Here is a 16,894-nt window from a genome sequence, read left to right on the forward strand (position 1 = left end):
TGCTGTTCATGTAATTAAAAAAAGACCAACCGGAAGTTTGTGTTGACTTGACAGGAAGTTGACGGTGGTATTTGTTGCTACTGGGGACTGTTGTGTTGTGAAAATGGCGACGCCTCGTCGCTCCCCTCAGCTTCTCTCTTCCCCACCCCGAGGCTCTTCACTTCCCGTCACCCCGTCAGGCTCGCCTCCGGCCCCGTCCGACGATGCCGCGCTTCTCCCTCGCGAAGCTGCCGCGGACGGTGAGGTTTCCCCGGCCTCTCCTCCAACCACCAGCAGCTCCCCAGCTTTGGCCCTTAGCAGCAGGGCTAGCAGCAGCGCTAGCTCCCCGACCACTACGGAGGGCAGCGGGACGAGCGCAGGATCAACGCCCGACACGGGTGATGATAACGCGGGCAGCGGCGGCTGTGGCCTCGGCGGTCCGAACGGAGCTTTCAGGGAGTTGTTCGAAGCCTGTCGTAATGGAGATGTTTTGAGGGTGAAAAAGATGGTGGACACGGCGAATGTGAACGCTAAAGATATGGCTGGAAGAAAATCTTCACCTTTACACTTTGCTGCAGGTAACTAGGATGACGTTTACTAACAAAACTGCAAAGTGTACTATTTTTATACTTTTTTTCCCCCCCGGATAAATGGTGGGGAAAATAAACACCTGATGTAAACACTTTGTCAGCAGTCAATAGTTTTTAGTGGTTAACTTTGAAGGAACACTTTTAAAAACCCATAATGTCTAAAGTACAATATAATGGGATGATTTTAATTCTGTAATTCTTTAATATTACACCTCATTTGTTTTATTTTCCAATAAATATAGTACTTCGTTACTAGTAGTGTCAAAGGCATCTTAATTTTGCATTTAACTAGATATTTCTGTTCATTTTTGCACAATGCACACAACACTAACTGGGGAAACACCAGCGATACCACGTTTTTATTTAATTTTTCAGACTGACTACAAGTACTAAATTACATATGAGTACTTGCCGATTCTGACTAACAATACTTGTTATAGCCGTTACGCTTTCAAATGTGATGGAATGTTTTTACTTTAATTATATATTATCCCGAAACTTTTCTTGAACAAAGCATCAGATTGACTCAAATATAACACTTTTTTGACGAGGAACAACTTGTCATTACTGAGATTTTAACAACCAACTGCATGTTTCTCTAACACACATTTCACTTAAATGTAGCCTATAACACTAGGCTTTTCAGTTATGTGGTGTCTCAGTCTGAACACTGGGGGAAACTATGTAAAAGGAGTACACATAGTAGATAAGAGACGAAGAAGAAATAAGTGACAAAGAAGAACATAGGGTGCGTCTCATTTCTATGTCTGGAATGTCCGAGGTCCTTGCTCCTCTGTTTACATGCTAGCTCCTCTCACCACAAATTCCATCGAGGAGCGAGGATATTCACAGAGCGATGTAGGAGTGTTTGGGGCAAATAATACAAGCCTTCCTCGATGTCGTCCTTAAATGGACAAAGAGGTTTGGCTCGGGATGAGCCAGAGGTATCGACCATGGGGCTTGAGAAACTTGGTGCTTGCCGGATTGCCTGCCACTGGAACTTGCGGGGTGGTCACCTCCACCGCCATCCGAGCAAATTTAATCGCACCATTTTGCAGAGGATAATTTTAGTCGGCTAACGAAGTGTTCCCGCCCGTTTTTTATTTTTTATTTTTTTGTTTTTTGTTTTTTTTTAAAATAATAAACCTTGTAAGTATCTTTGCACGGCTGACATTGCTCCATCTCAGGCTGGTAACATAATATCGGGACATTTTTTAAGTACAACTACAGATGTACATTATCTCACAGTTACTGGTATCAGCATAGGTCACCTATCACCAACCCAAGTATTAATCAATATTTTGGTTACTTTATTTAGCAACATGAGTAGGTTAACACATTTGTAAGAGATCCCAGTAGGATGAAGTGCTATTGTGCACCACCTGGAACTGCACGTGCCACAAACAAAAACACATAAATTAAAAAAATTAAAAAATTAAAAAAAAGAAAGAAAAGGGCTGCACGGTGGTGGGTAGGTGTTTAGCATGTCTGCCTCCAGAGGTTTGAATCTCATTTTGAATCTTGAAGCGCGCCTTCCTGTGTGCAGTTTGCATGTTCTCACCATGCTTGCTTGGGTTTACTTTGTGTACGCCGACTTCCTCCCACATTCCAAAAAAATGGATGTTGGTTAATTGAAGACTCTAAATTGTCCATAGCTGTGATTGTGAGTGTGTATGGTTATCTATATCAGCCCTGTGATTGGCTGTCTGCTCACCCCCCTATACAAGCGCTATAGAAAATGGATGGATGGAGGTTCAAATAAAGAAAAATTCTTCTCAGATTTTCATCCATCCATCCATCCATCTATTCATTATCTTGACTGCTCATCCTCACTAGGGTCACGGGCATGCTGGAGCCTATCCCAGCTTCCTTTCGGCGAGAGGAGGGGTACACCCTGAACTGGTCACCAGCCAATCACAGGGCAGATATAAACAAACAACCAATCGCATTCACATTCACACCGGCGGGCAATTTAGAGTTTTCAATCAACCTAGCACGCATGTTTTGGGGTGTGGGAGGAAACCGGAGAAAACGCGCGCAGGTACAGGGAGAACATGCAAACTCCACACAGGCGGGGCCGGGATTTTAACCCCTGTCCTCAGAACTGTGAGGCAGATGTGCTAACCAGTCATCAAACGTGCCGCCTCAGATTTTTCATTTGCCTTTTAATTTGCTGCAGGAAAAAAGTATTAATTGTGTAATTTTCTCATTACTTTTGCTCCTCTGTCACGTCTTTTCAGGTTTTGGGCGTAAAGATGTGGTTGACCACCTACTTCAGACCGGCGCCAATGTCCACGCCAGGGATGATGGCGGCCTGATACCACTACACAATGCATGCTCCTTTGGCCACTCGGAGGTGAGAATGGTCACATGATCTGTGTTCAAAGTAGATGCGTCAGTTTCTGTGATTCTGGGAAGAAAAAGTACTATTGAAGTTTAATTTCAGACAGTATCTTGGGCCTTTAAATACCACCCTGTTGTAAGGAATAGGTGAATCACTTTTTATCGCCCTGCTGGAATATGTCATTATTTATTTGTAATTAAGACTAGGTTAGTGATAGACTATGACACATTCCAATTTGCGTACAAATTCGAGTTATAATGTCGCCATAGTAAACAGAGGACCCGCTGTATTTGAAGTTACCACAGTGGGTTAAAGGTTGACACAACAGTTGGTTGCAGGGTGGGGCCTCTGACAACATTTCCATGATGTTAATTCATTTGAAAACGTTTTCATATTAAACAGGGCCAGCTCGCCCATTAGGTGAGATTAGCACAAGCTAAGGGGACCATGGCCTCAAGGGGGTACCCAAAATCGGGTGAAAATTCACCTTCAAAAGAAATAATTAAATTAAAATGAATTTTTACAATTAACTCTTAATTTCAAGTCAAAATGTTTCTAATACAAGTAAAGGAGAGTACATAGAAATTAATATAAACAATTAAATAAAACAAGAGGAACAAGGTGAACTACGTACTTTGAAATCATAGTATAAAAAGCAATGTACCCAGCCACAGCTGAAAGCAAACAGGACGTAAACAAAACAATACTACGAGTACCGAGTGGGACAAGATGCTTTCTAATGGCACTGCAACAGAACACATTGTAGGGGACTTAAGAATCTACACAAGCCAAAGAAAGACACTAATTTAACAGGCAGGCAGAGCAGCGCAGCGCTTCCACACTGTGTGTCACCTGTGTTGAATTTACTCTTGAATAACTGGGTCAGTTGCTGTATATTTCTAAACTTATGATGGCGGTGGTACTTTAAATTGTATATGAAAATAAAATCATTCCATGATTGAGTAATACATTTTAAATAATATTTTTTTTTATAGTTGCTATATCCATCCATCCATCCATTTTCTGAGCCGCTTCTCCTCACTAGGGTCGCGGGCGTGCTGGAGCCAATCCCAGCTATCATCGGGCAGGAGGCGGGGTACACCCTGAACTGGTTGCCAGCCAATCGCAGGGCACAGACAAACAAACAACCATTCGCACTCACATTCACACCTACGGGCAATTTAGAGTGACCAATTCATGCATGTTTTTGGGATGTGGGAGGAAACCGGAGTGCCCGGAGAAAACCCACGCAGGCACGGGGAGAACATGCAAACTCCACACAGGCGGGGCCGGGGATTGAACCCCGCACCTCAGAACTGTGAGGCTGACGCTCTAACCAGTCGGCCAGCGTGCCACCTAGTTGCTATAATATATTAAAATGATTCCATGATTGAGTAGTACAGTTGAAATAATCTATTTTTTTTCAAAATATTAAAGGGGGAGAAGAACATGTAAATACATAACACACATACACACAATTATTCAAAATAAAATTTTAAAGTTAAAGCAACAGTGACAGCCTCATTTGTTCTGGAGAAATGTGAAAATGATTAAATCTAAGGCTGGAGCTTGATGTTATAGAAATTAGCCCCAGGTTAATTAATACACAGTCACAGCCGTAAATGCAATTTTTACCAATAACTGGCATAATAATTTTTTTCAGTGTTTCAGTTTTCGGCCTTGGTTTCCTCATTTTTGGTTTGGTTTCGAGGGATCACTAATGTTTCCTTCGCTGAAGTCTTTTAAGTCCTCAACATTGGCATATAAAAATGCATCATAATGGATCAGAATGACAAATTAAATAGTTAATCTTGTTTTAGTCAATCCTTGAATATACATAGACATATTTTCTAAGTGTTTTATTTTGGGTAGCATATAATACTGAAATTACTTAATTACACTGACTCATCGTAACTATGCAGTCTGTAATAATTAGGATGTAATAAATCAAAATGTTTTGGTGGTTCTACACAGTTTTTGCATTCCAGGTAATATACATAAGCAACATTAACACTATACATATTTATTAACACTATACATATTTACAAGTCACTATGAATGTGTGAGCTGGAGCCTATCCCAGCTGACTTCAGGGAAGAGGAGGGATACACCCTAGACTGGTTGCCATTCAATCAAAGGGCACATATAGACAAACAACCAGTCATGCCTGTGGTCAATGTAGAGTCTTCAATTAACCGAACATACACGTTCATGAAATGCAGGAGGAAACCAGAGTAACCTCCGAAAACCTATGCAAGCACTTGGAGAGCATACAAACTCCATACAGGAAGGCCAGAGTCCGGGTTCCAACCCCAACCTCAGAACTGTGAGGCGGATTTGCTTACCACTAGGGTCCTGTGCTGCCTACATGACAGTTAACAATGCTATATTGTTATTTGACCTGCAACAATATTTAACATTTATGTTTAGCTGGAATAAATTTTCTACTTTATTTATTGTATTTGTTTATTATTTTTACTTTAATTGATTAATGATTTAAACTAATGGATTGTATTAGATATCAATGTAGCCACAGTGTTGTCTTGTAATACCACACGTATCCTATAGAGTGCATAGAAACACATTTTTAGGGGGCTTTGTCTGCATTTCCTGTTCATATTTTGATATATTCTGTTTCTTTCAGGTGGTGTCATTGCTGCTGTGTCAGGGCGCCGAGCCGAATGCCAGAGACAACTGGAACTATACACCTTTACATGAGGCGGCAATCAAGGGCAAGATAGATGTCTGTATAGGTAAGAACACTCACAGTCACATATTGCATAGTTTAATTTGAAGATCAAGTTTTTATTTGAGCCAGTATATAGAACAGAGCACAAGCGAAGTCCTGTTATTTCCATTGGTGGGCGATTTCTTGCATTGGAAAATATAATGCAATAGTGTGGCTAACTTGAACGCATTTTATATTCTGTTTGGGCTCAGAAGTGGCGGTGCACATAATCACGCAGTAATTGTCTGCAATGAGAGACACATGCTGCGAGCTATTATTTTTCAGTAAAAATAGATGCAAGCAACGTATAATTTGCAATTATTGCACCACTGTTTATTACAGAACGTGGCAACATTACACTTTGAAACTGCAAGGATACGATGTTGCTCAGAGAGATTGTCTTTACGATTCCAATATAAACAGCTCGATACGTTTTGTAATCGCAAATGATAGTTTGTGTCACTTTGCTCCCAGTACAAAGCAGTCATTTAGGGCAATAGCATTCTGCAGACTGTCTGGCCCTGACTGTCTGTGTAGAGCCGCAGAGTTGAATGCAGAAGATCCCCAACTACATAATGAAGGATGCCTGCAGTCAGTCGTCCCCGATTGAAGTATGAGTCAATGAGTTTTGGACTCTTGTTTGGATTTTGCGACAAGTCATTGCCATGGCACTGGGGAAAGAGAAATCCAATCACCATTCATCCATTTCAATCAACACCTGTTCACTTGTTTTACATTACCATTCTCCAATATATTAACATTGGTGTGTTTTTGTTGGTAGAACTGTATCACCCATGTTCATATGTAAATGTACTAACAATAACTGTTTATACGGTGGATCCTAAACAGTCTTCAATGAGTTTAAAACAATATTTTGCTATATGAAATTATCCATTCCAGCGTCCACCTGGTCCCATCATAAAACCTTTACTAACTGTACAGTCAATGATTAAAATGAAACACTGTTGATGAGGTAAACGTATGCTTCATTTCCTTTTAACATTCTTATCACACGTTAATAAAAGTTATTGTCTGTCTAATGTATAAAGAAAAGACTGACGATTCAGTCTTACAGCTTTGAATTGACAGTGCTTAGTTCTCCTCTCATGTTTTTCCTCTCTTAACACACTTTGTTGAGGCTTCTTCTTGTAGAGTAAATGTTGCAAAAATCCAAATTAAAAAAGTTAATCCTGTAATGCCAAATTGAAGTTTTGGCTGATATGATGACTTCATTCCTGCACAAAGGCTTGCCCGTCTTACAGAAAAAAAATCAAAAGAAAAAGCAAAAAGGGAGGGGGCGTGTCCCATATAGCCGATTGTCTGTTACATTGAAGGACTTGATATTTGACGCCATATGCACCCTTGTTGCTCTACAATACAAAATTATTGTTTTGTAATTTTAATTTAATTTTAATTCTAGTACAGTGCCATGTTATTGTAAATAAATATAAAAAAGACTTGAAAATGTTTGAAAGTTTAACGTTTTATCTGAACTTACCACACCGGTGTGCTTGTTCATGGTGACATTGTTTGACGTACAGTACTCATCATAGACAAGTCGTTTTTGTGAGCAGCTAGGAATTAGTGTGCTTCCTAGATCCAAATCTGTTGCCAAAGGCGAATAGCTTGATGAAAAAAACTGTTACCGTACCAAAAAATAGCATGTTCCAGACTCCAAAGACTCGTGTTTTGTATTCCTCAGAGCCATGCCGCTCTCTCTCTGCCAGTGCTCTATGTACAATTGAAAATGCATAAAACCGTTATGACATGGCCGCCATTTCAATGCCATTCAACATGGCCACCACGTAGGCATGGAATTGGATCTCGTCATATTGTATATCGATGACCCGGAAATACATTAGTCCCGTTCTCTGCCTACATTGCGCTACCACACTAGTAAACAACAGTGTCCAATTCTCGAACTAAGAGACTTTGTCAATGGCATTGAAAGTGACGAATGTAAACTATTTTTTGACACATTGTTCAGTCTCGACGGTCCCTTTTATCCAATATCTGTTCTATTGGAGTCTGTTTTATCAGGGTTCTACTGTATAACCATTCATTTTCTGTAACGCATGTCCTCCTTCGGGACACAGGTGAGTCGGAGCCTATTTTAGTTTACTGTGGGCGAGAGGCATGCTACACCCTGGACTAGTCGCCAGTCAATCACAGAGCACATTGACAAACAATCAGTCACACTCATACTTACGTGCGATTTAATCTTCAATTAACCTACCATGGATTTTTGGGCAATGTGGGAGGAGGCTGGAGTAACTTGAGAAAATACACGCTAGCATAGGAAACTCCACACAGGAAGATCAGAGATAAGATTAGAATCCGGGACCTAGAGACATGCTAACCATCAGACCACTATGCATTATGTACTAAATTCCCTGACAGCATTTTATGCTGAAAAGATATTCCGCAAATCTTATTTTTTTCTTTGCACACATGCAGTTTGAGGGAGGCATGTCAAACCAATGCCATGTGATCATCTGTGGCCTTCCTTCTTTTTTTTTGGAGCACAGTTGCTGCCAGGATGTCTTGGTGCCAGGTTAGAGATTTGGCAGCGCACTGATGGCCAAATCAACTTTGATTCTTCTGATGGACTGTCTGTCCTCTTCTGTCGGGTTCAGACAACTTGAGTGTGGCATTAATCTCCTTCTTAGCCCAGTAGCTCATCAAGAGCAAGGTCACATTTGTCAGAAAAAGATATTGGAAAACCTAAAGTATGATTGACAAAGATTTTTTTTTTCATTTGTTGATGACACTGAGGGCGGGATGTGATATTGCTGCTAACAAAATATAGTTCTAGCTATCAGATTTACTAAATGCCGTAAGAAGCCAAACCTTTTCTATAAGCCATCAAGCCATTTTCTATAGCGCTTGTCCTCATTGGGGCCGTGGATGAGCTGAAGCCCATTCTAGATGACTGTGGGCGAGAGGCAGTGTACACCTAGGACTGTTCGCCAGTCAATAACAAGGCACATAGAGACAAACAACCATTTATACTCGCACCTATGGGCAAGTCAGACTTCAATCAACCTAACTTGTATGATTTTTGGAATGTGAGAGGAGGCTGGAGTACCTAGGGGGAAAAAAACACGCTAGCACTGGGAGAGCATTGCAAACTCTACAGAGGAAAGTCAGCTGCGATTCGAACCTTGAGCCTCTTGACTGTGAGGCAGACATGCTTTTGGTCAGCAGTGGTTTTCGCTTTGGAACTCTGCCATGGATGCGCTTTTTGGCTATTCTCTTCCTTATTGTTGATTTGTGAACACTGAGCATAACTCAGGCAAGGGAGTCCTGCAGTTCTTTAGAAGTTGTCCTGAGTTCCTTTGTGGCCACCTGGATGAGTTATCGCTGTTCTCTTGGGGTAATCTTTGTAGGCCGGCCACTCCTGTTTTTTCCATTTGTGGATAATGGCTGTCACCGCTTTTCGTTGGAGCCCGAAAGCTTTAGAAATGGTTTTGTAACCCCTTTACAGGCAGATAGATTTCAACTACTTTATTTCTCGTATTAACACATTCACAGTTGAGGTCCTGGGTTTGAATTTTGCCTCAGGCTTCTTTGTGGAATTTGCATGTTCTCTGCAAGCTTGCGTGAGTTCTCTCTGGGTGCTGCCTCTTCCTCCCACATTCCCAAAACATGCATCTTAACGCTAAACCGTCGGTATGTGTGAATGAGAGTTTGAATGGTTATTTATCTGGGCCTTGCAATTGGCTGGCAACCAATCTAAGGTGTATGCTGTAAAAGGCTCCAGCTCACGCTCAAATACAATTAGGAAAATCACTATAGAAAATGGATGCATGGATGGACTTTATTATTTAGGCATCACTGTGGATGTACTGGTCGTTCTTCGGTGGGTATCAATGTGTGTTTAAGTGTGATCTTTGCTATGCCAAAATTATATTTTGTTGAGAGGTGAGTGGGTGATGGAAGGTGTGCGTCAGTGCCCGGGCAGAGCCATGCACGCACCCACACACGCCTCAATGCTTCTCTGCTACAGCTGAGCTCGATAGGTTGGCGTGTACACTTGTCAAAGGGTGTACGCTTTGGGAGCGCCTCAGCAGTCACAACACTGGGAAGCAACTGAGGCCAAAGCAGTTACAATATCGACTTCAGCGCTTTGGCAAAAGACTGAGCTCAGCTCTTTAAGATTTGTTAGCTCATCTATGAAGCAAATGACAAAACCTTGTTTTCTGCCTTGTAAGTTGATTTGAATGATGCGTGCAAATTGCATCACCAATTTCCCCTCTTGTGATAGCCACAAAGCAAAAATTGCATTATGAACATTTGGTTTCATGGATTCAGATTAAAATGGATAAATATACCATATTTCCCCACATAATAGTGTTTGTTTACTCAACTGTAGAAAGCAGGTCTCTGTTTTGAAGTAAGGTATATGTTTGAGAGGAGGATGTTTTTTGTCCCACTTTCTGCAGTGCATTGGGAGGCAGAATTAATGTACACCTGCTTACGTTTCCCTTTTAGGATAGCAACTCCTGCCTCAAGTCTGCATGGCCAATGCAAACAAACACTCTCGCAAAATTACGTCAATTCAGGTTTGCACTTGTTGTACGGCTGCAAGCTAATGCTGATATGTATTTTGTCAAATTATTGAGAGTAGGCCAGTGCCAAAATGTGGATTTTGTTAACATGCCGACAAGGGGCGGAGGTAGAGTTGGCTGCACTTAGCTAGCGCCCCGAATCTAAACAACCGACCAGTCTTGTATAAAGTGCCTGAAACGGATACTTGAGTAAAAATACATCTTATTAGAAAATAAGCTTTGGTAGATGAGAAAATCACCTTGAAGAATATTAGTTGGGAAATGAATTCTCATTATCGAAAGTAATTTTCTGAAATGTACTATTGGACGTAAAAATATTATATTAACAATATAAAGTGAGTGTTTAGAGTTTTGATTATGCTTTTATTTAGGGCTGCAACTAACATTTAAAAAAAAAATCAATTAAACTTTAATTTATCTGAAAACAATTCAAACCTCTTACCAGAAAAGAGTACAAATGTAATTAATTTTAAAAAACTAACAGTAAACAATGCCCAAAGGAGAAAAAGATTTGCTTTATTTGGCGTCAAAAGATCAAAATTATTCCAGACTGGGGAAAGGAAAACTTCTTGGAACGATCCATGAAGTCAGTGGAACAAGGTGAGGGCAAGCAAAAACCCAAAATTCAACAGCAACAGCAAAGCTCCATCCAACAAATCCGCAACATGTCGATACAGTTTGTTTCCTTATAAACACAATTTGTCGCGGCACATCCAAATGACAGACTTCCTGTATCGGTCACATGATTTTTTTCTTAAAGCGATACACGCACCAATACGGGGTTTCACTCTTGTGCGCTCGGCACAGTGCTGACACACCAGTGTTTTTCGTCCCATCACTACTGACAGCTGTTTTTAACAAATTTTTGGGTGAAGAATCCAAAACTGATCTCAGTTTTTCTCTATCACATCAAGTTTTTGAACAAAGTGAGAACAAAGTGGAACAAAGGAAATATATACTCATGAAATAAAACACTATGATGGAATAGTTACAGGCTTTGAAAACTAAAAAAACGCCATAAAACGAAATAGAACTGACAACAATATGCCCATGGTTAAAAGGTTAAGAGAAAAGCCAGCACAAATCCTCTTAATTTCTACTATGCCAGCTTTCTGTTTGCAGATATTGATTGTAATGGCCTATTGGGAGCTGCACACACCTCTTCCTGTACTGTCTCAATTGTGACTGCACAAACAAGATGCCACGTAGCTGAAAGATGAGTCCAATCGTAATAAGCTGGCAACTTTTACTACAGCTAATCAATGGAATTTTACTTATCTGGAGGGCAAGCTGTGGAGAAAAAAACTTGACGTGCTAGAAAAAAACTGACTGCAATTGTGGAATCATCATGAAAATTTTAGTTTTAATAAGCATAAGAATCGAACTCAACATATTTTTTCTTTTCAAATTGTTCCGCAGTGTAATTGGCCTTTAACCAAGCAAAAATACAATTAATCCGAATACTCGATTATTCGATAAAATATTTAGAAGGATACTCAAATATTTAAATATTTGATAGTTGCAGCACTAAGTCTGGCGGCCGTTTTCTTGCCGTTGCTTTGAAGTTGCTAGGTTGTCATTTCATAGGTGGGAGGGTGGCACATTTTCAGAAATACTGTAGAGATGACCAAGTATTGACTTGGTTGTTTAATTTTTCACATGATAAGTGGGCAGGTACTCCACAGACCCAACTATTTCCAGGCAAGCAATAAAAGGTTTCCAAGCAATAAAAGTTTTCCATAAGTCCCCTTCAATAGTGACACCATCTTTGGTTCCTAGTTGTTATAGGTTTCTTTCAATAGTCTTATTGTTGCATTTGAATTCACCAATCACCCTTTTACTATGTGTGCACAAAGGAAGCAGCCGTAAAACATTTTGCAACACACTGCAGAAGAAAATTTAGCAAGGCGTTAATTATAGCAATGTGCTGAACATACAATTTAAAAACCTGCCACATTTAATGACGCACTAAACTGACTCAGAGTAAATAGCGCTGCAGAAACACAGACAAACAATGAGAAGGATGTTGACAGCTTTCATTACCACTTACTTCTCGTACCGACCGTATTTGTTTATTCTGAATGTTTTGCTGTGAATAATCAGTGATTTGAAGCTTAGTTGATTTGAACATGAATATGATGTATAACATAACATAACATCTGCTATGGTTTACAGCCTAGCCTGCATCATAAAAATAAAAAAAAATATATATATATATGTGTGTGTGTATATATATATGTATATATGTATATGTGTATATATATGTATATATATATGTATATATATATATATGTATATATATATGTATAATATTTATTTATACATGAAATGTTATGTATTCATAAATGCGACTGTGACTTGAATATGAGTCAATGAAGTTCCATGTCAATTCGTTAATAATACATTGGTTGTCTTCACTGATATTTGCTTGTTTTCTTGAGTAGTAAAGTATTGCGCTATTTGGTTTAATATAGCTTGCCAACTGTCAGTCACAACTCATCTACTATTCTTAACAAATTTGAACTGTCAAGCAGGCACAGCAGCAGAGATGATCAGAATTTTTCCAGATTGTAACGTTTTATTTTTTGTATTTAAAAAGATAAAACACTGGGTTGAAGTCTCAACTGTCTAACGTTGCATATCTTGCATGATGATTTTTTGGACTCCTTTTTCTGACTTCAAGCTTATCTTTCCGGAAAAAGTTGATTGAACTCCAAATTGTGCTGCTTTTGGGGCATTTTGATTACCACTGTACAGTGGAACCTTGATTTAACTGACCCCAATTTAACGGACTTCAGATTTAATTGACATAAAATAGTGTCCAGATGGAACTTAAAATCACCCCTCCATTGCACCAGCGAGCTAAGTTTGGATAAACTTTAAAACCTTTCGAAGATTTTAAAGCATTTTTAATATTTACTGTACTGGGTGTTTTAGGCCACGAAAAAAAATGCTTCAATTGATTGAAAATCTGATTTAATGGACACCCCACCACCAATAGTCCGTTAAATTGAGGTTCCACTGTATCATGTTTTAACATTTTGTGACCCTTGTTATGTGAAAGGAGCTAGATGGATACATTTACGTTCTTACTTACTTTTTCCCTGGTTGGATGATGGTTGTGAGGCCACTTGTTGCTAGGCAGACCTAACAGAAACAGGACGTCACTAGGGAAATTAGTCCAAGAACAGGACCATGAGATGTTTAATTATACACATTGGTTTCATCACAGCTCCACATTACATGTAAAGTTCCTCATAGCATGATGCAATTTTACCTGCCTTTAATTACATTTGTTCAACTCAATCCAAAATTATTCCATTGATAGTTTCATTCTTATTTAACAATCTTAAAATCATCCTCCACACTGTTTACCCCATAAAACTCTTTGGCTTGTTTTGCTCTCTCTCCAGTCTTCTCACCCTTCCTCTCCCATCCTCTCTGACTCGTAGCCCCCCCAAACCTCCCCCTCTTTCATCTTGCTCTGTGCTGCATCTCTCACACAGCCAGTGAGAGCGAGAGTCTCTCCACTCGCGCAGCCTGCCTGCCCGGCTGCCTCCTTCATCACCGCTGCCACCTTGATTAATTGTAGCTGTGAGCTTTCCTCAGCCGGACTTGTTTTTGTATTGGTTTGCTTTCTCCTCGAAGTCTACACGAGTGCGATGTGTTCTGGAGGCGGTCGGGGATCCTCTTTGTTTGGGCCGTTGTTTGTGTTGCGTTGTGCCGTACCCTTGCCCTCGCTGCTCCTGTGGTGACATGTCTGTTTACATCAGCAACATGGCTCGCAGGACGGGAGCAGTCGGGGGCAGGCGAGGGAGCAGCGTTAGCAACAGTGTAGGAACAGCTGGAGGAGGAGAGAGATCCGAAGCAGGAGAGATAGTTCAGGAGCAACGAGGAGGTCCAGGGAGAGCAGTGTTTGGAGCAGGATATGGTTCAGGGGGGAGCTTGGGTCGAAGTGTGTGTCAGGGGGTTTGCATTTCAGTTCAGGAGCTGAGCTACTGTCTGTGTCTTCCCTGTTGTTGCACAGTCTTACTGCAGCATGGAGCCGACCCCAACATCCGCAACACCGACGGAAAGTCTGCCTTGGACCTGGCTGAACCCTCCGCCAAGGCCGTGCTCACAGGTCAGTGCCACTTTCCTCTCAGTCTGTTAAACGCCACACACTCTACTGTCTGTGTTACTTTTATACACCATGTTTATTCGTGTTATTCTGGGGTTGCTTCCGCCCTTCATGACTATTTGACTGCAACAACCAGCACTCATTGTCCAGTGCTGTGGACAGTTTCTTCTCCTAGAGAACTCTGCCAAAGGCAGGTTTCTACACCCTGATACAAAAAGAAAGTCCTTGGAGAGGATTTAGTGGTCCGATTGCTACACCGAATTTTTAGACTAATTGCTAGTTCCTTCTACGTTATTTGCTGTCTGAGGTAGAGGGACCCCTAGGTCGGATGTAACGGCAAGTCCAAATGGCTAATTCTGATTTAATTTCTATATCTGTTTGTTTTGACTATGTACGTTTCAAGTGACACATATCCAGTATACTGCATGACAACACATGAAACAACCAATGTCAAAATTGCACTTAAATAACTACACTGGCATCGACACCAGGCACTGAAAACACGGAAGTAAACAAAAGTACATATCATACAAATATTAAATGTTTCATACTGAATAGTTGGCCTGGGCTAATTCTTATCCTTCATTGATTTGAATGAGAGTAACCTCAACATCACTCCTCTGGCCGCGGTCGGCAATTATTTTGCTGGTTTTAATGATCGACACACTTCAAATGTTGCATATTTAGACCATATTTAAGTCTATATTTTGCTGTAGTTCAGAGATACAGCAGGAATTTTTTAAATATATGTTTGTATTGTTTGGGAAGATGCGGGGGTCTATACGTCACCGATCGGTGTATTTTGATTTGATCAAGCTCGCGTTGTCGGTATATTTGATCTGTGCATTTGTGCCACACTCGCCTTGGCAGATGCATAAAATATTTGTCACATTTTTATCCATGTTTGGAAGAAACCTTATTCCGATTTGAAGATATCCAAAACCGTGTGGTTTTGTCTATTTCGCTACCATGACACAGCTGTAAAAAAAATACAGATTGTGTCCAGCCCTGTTCGACTGCTAGGAGACCATGACTTCTTACAAAACATCAGATAATCTGACTTTTTCTACTTTGTGTATGTTCATCTGGATCACTTAAACAAAAACTGGCTATTTTTTACAGCTGTTTTTTGGTGGAGTCTAGTTGTAGTTTTCCCCTGAAGCGCTGTGTAACAAATTGTTTGGTTATTATTTGAAGTACTCACGGGCCAGAGCCTGTTACAGATTGTGCCAAGGCTAAAACCTTATCACAGTACAGGAATAAAATGATAAATTATTCAATTGTATCCATTATCTACAGATTTTGAAAGAAGGGCTTGAGCATGATGAATGGATTTAACGTTTCACAAATAATTCAGGCAGAAATAGTTTCTGCTGTCTAATCAGGCTACAGAAGAAATCAAAATAGGAAATAAAAGTATATGTGTGAGCTGTGGCGAAATTATTAACACATTATTATATAATTTCACGTTATTTTCACACTGAAAACCGCAAGAGGGCGCTCTAGGCCTGTGTATCTTTACCTGCAACTGACAATGAGTCTGACGAAAGCAACGCAGGAGAGGAAGCGGCCAGAGTTGGCTAGGAGTTGTTTAGAAGTGAGACCGAGGATGAAGATTTCATTGGATTTAGTGATTTGGAGTGACATTGATGGTTTGGTAAACTTGTTAGCATGTTCTTTATGCTATAGTTATCTGAATAACTGTTAATATTTTACGTTAACATATCAGGCACATTCTCAGTTTGTTGTTTATGCGTCATGTAACGTTAGATGAATGTGTTACGTTAGCATACCGTACACCTATTCAGCCTGTTGTTCTCTATTCTATTTTTATTTTAAATTGCCTTTCAAGAATAAATGTCTGTTCTTGGTGTTGGATTTTATCAAATAAATTTCCCCCAAAAATGCGACTTATACTCCAAATGCGACTTATGTTTTTTGCTTCTTTATTATGCATTTTTTGGCTGGTGCGACTTTTACCCCGGAGCGATTTATAGTCCGGAAAATACGATATGTTACAATATCCATTTTGAATATCTTTACTGTCTTTTTATTGTTCTCTTCATTCGACAAGCTGTTCTCACATTTCTTTCCAGCTTGTTCAGCGCTCACTTTCAATAAGCGATTTTGTTGATTTTTGCCGTTCTATCGTAGCATGATTTTAAAAAAGAAAGTCTTAATTTAAAATCTGCAAAAGTTGAATAGAGGCAGCTAGACTTTTTAGTGTTTGTTTCACCTTTAATCTGAAAGGCTTCGCCAGATCTGAACTGAACATCCATGACCTTGATGACAGAGAATCTACATAGACATGTTCATTTCAAATCCTCTCATCTGTTCATTTCCTCACTTTGTCTCCCTGGGAATTGATGCAGGCTCTGTAACAGTTTTGGCTCCCGCACCTCAATGTTAACACTGGCTTACATCATCAATTCCCTTCGTCAGGCTCTGTGGTTAATGAGAAACTTTGATACATGGCGAGGTGCGGCATTGTGTCAAAACCATGAGGGTAATTCTGTTGCAGTGGAAACACTAATGCCAGACATGAATTTAGTGTAATTTGGT

The 16,894-nt window shown here is 40.2% G+C and overlaps 1 protein-coding gene across 1 annotated transcript in view; it reads left to right on the top strand.

Moving 5' to 3' along the window:
* The first annotated feature begins 25 nt into the window (after positions 1–25).
* The window catches only part of LOC133489839 (poly [ADP-ribose] polymerase tankyrase-1-like), an 82,435-nt gene continuing 65,566 nt past the window's right edge, over positions 26–16,894 (top strand). The window contains exons 1-4 of the mRNA XM_061799000.1: positions 26–557; positions 2,810–2,925; positions 5,558–5,666; positions 14,240–14,335. Of these exons, the coding sequence (XP_061654984.1) occupies positions 104–557; positions 2,810–2,925; positions 5,558–5,666; positions 14,240–14,335 (775 nt within the window). The 5' untranslated portion in view covers positions 26–103. The remainder of the gene's footprint in view (positions 558–2,809; positions 2,926–5,557; positions 5,667–14,239; positions 14,336–16,894) is intronic.

Source organism: Phyllopteryx taeniolatus, chromosome 15, assembly GCF_024500385.1.
Source record: "Phyllopteryx taeniolatus isolate TA_2022b chromosome 15, UOR_Ptae_1.2, whole genome shotgun sequence".
NCBI lineage: Eukaryota > Metazoa > Chordata > Actinopteri > Syngnathiformes > Syngnathidae > Phyllopteryx > Phyllopteryx taeniolatus.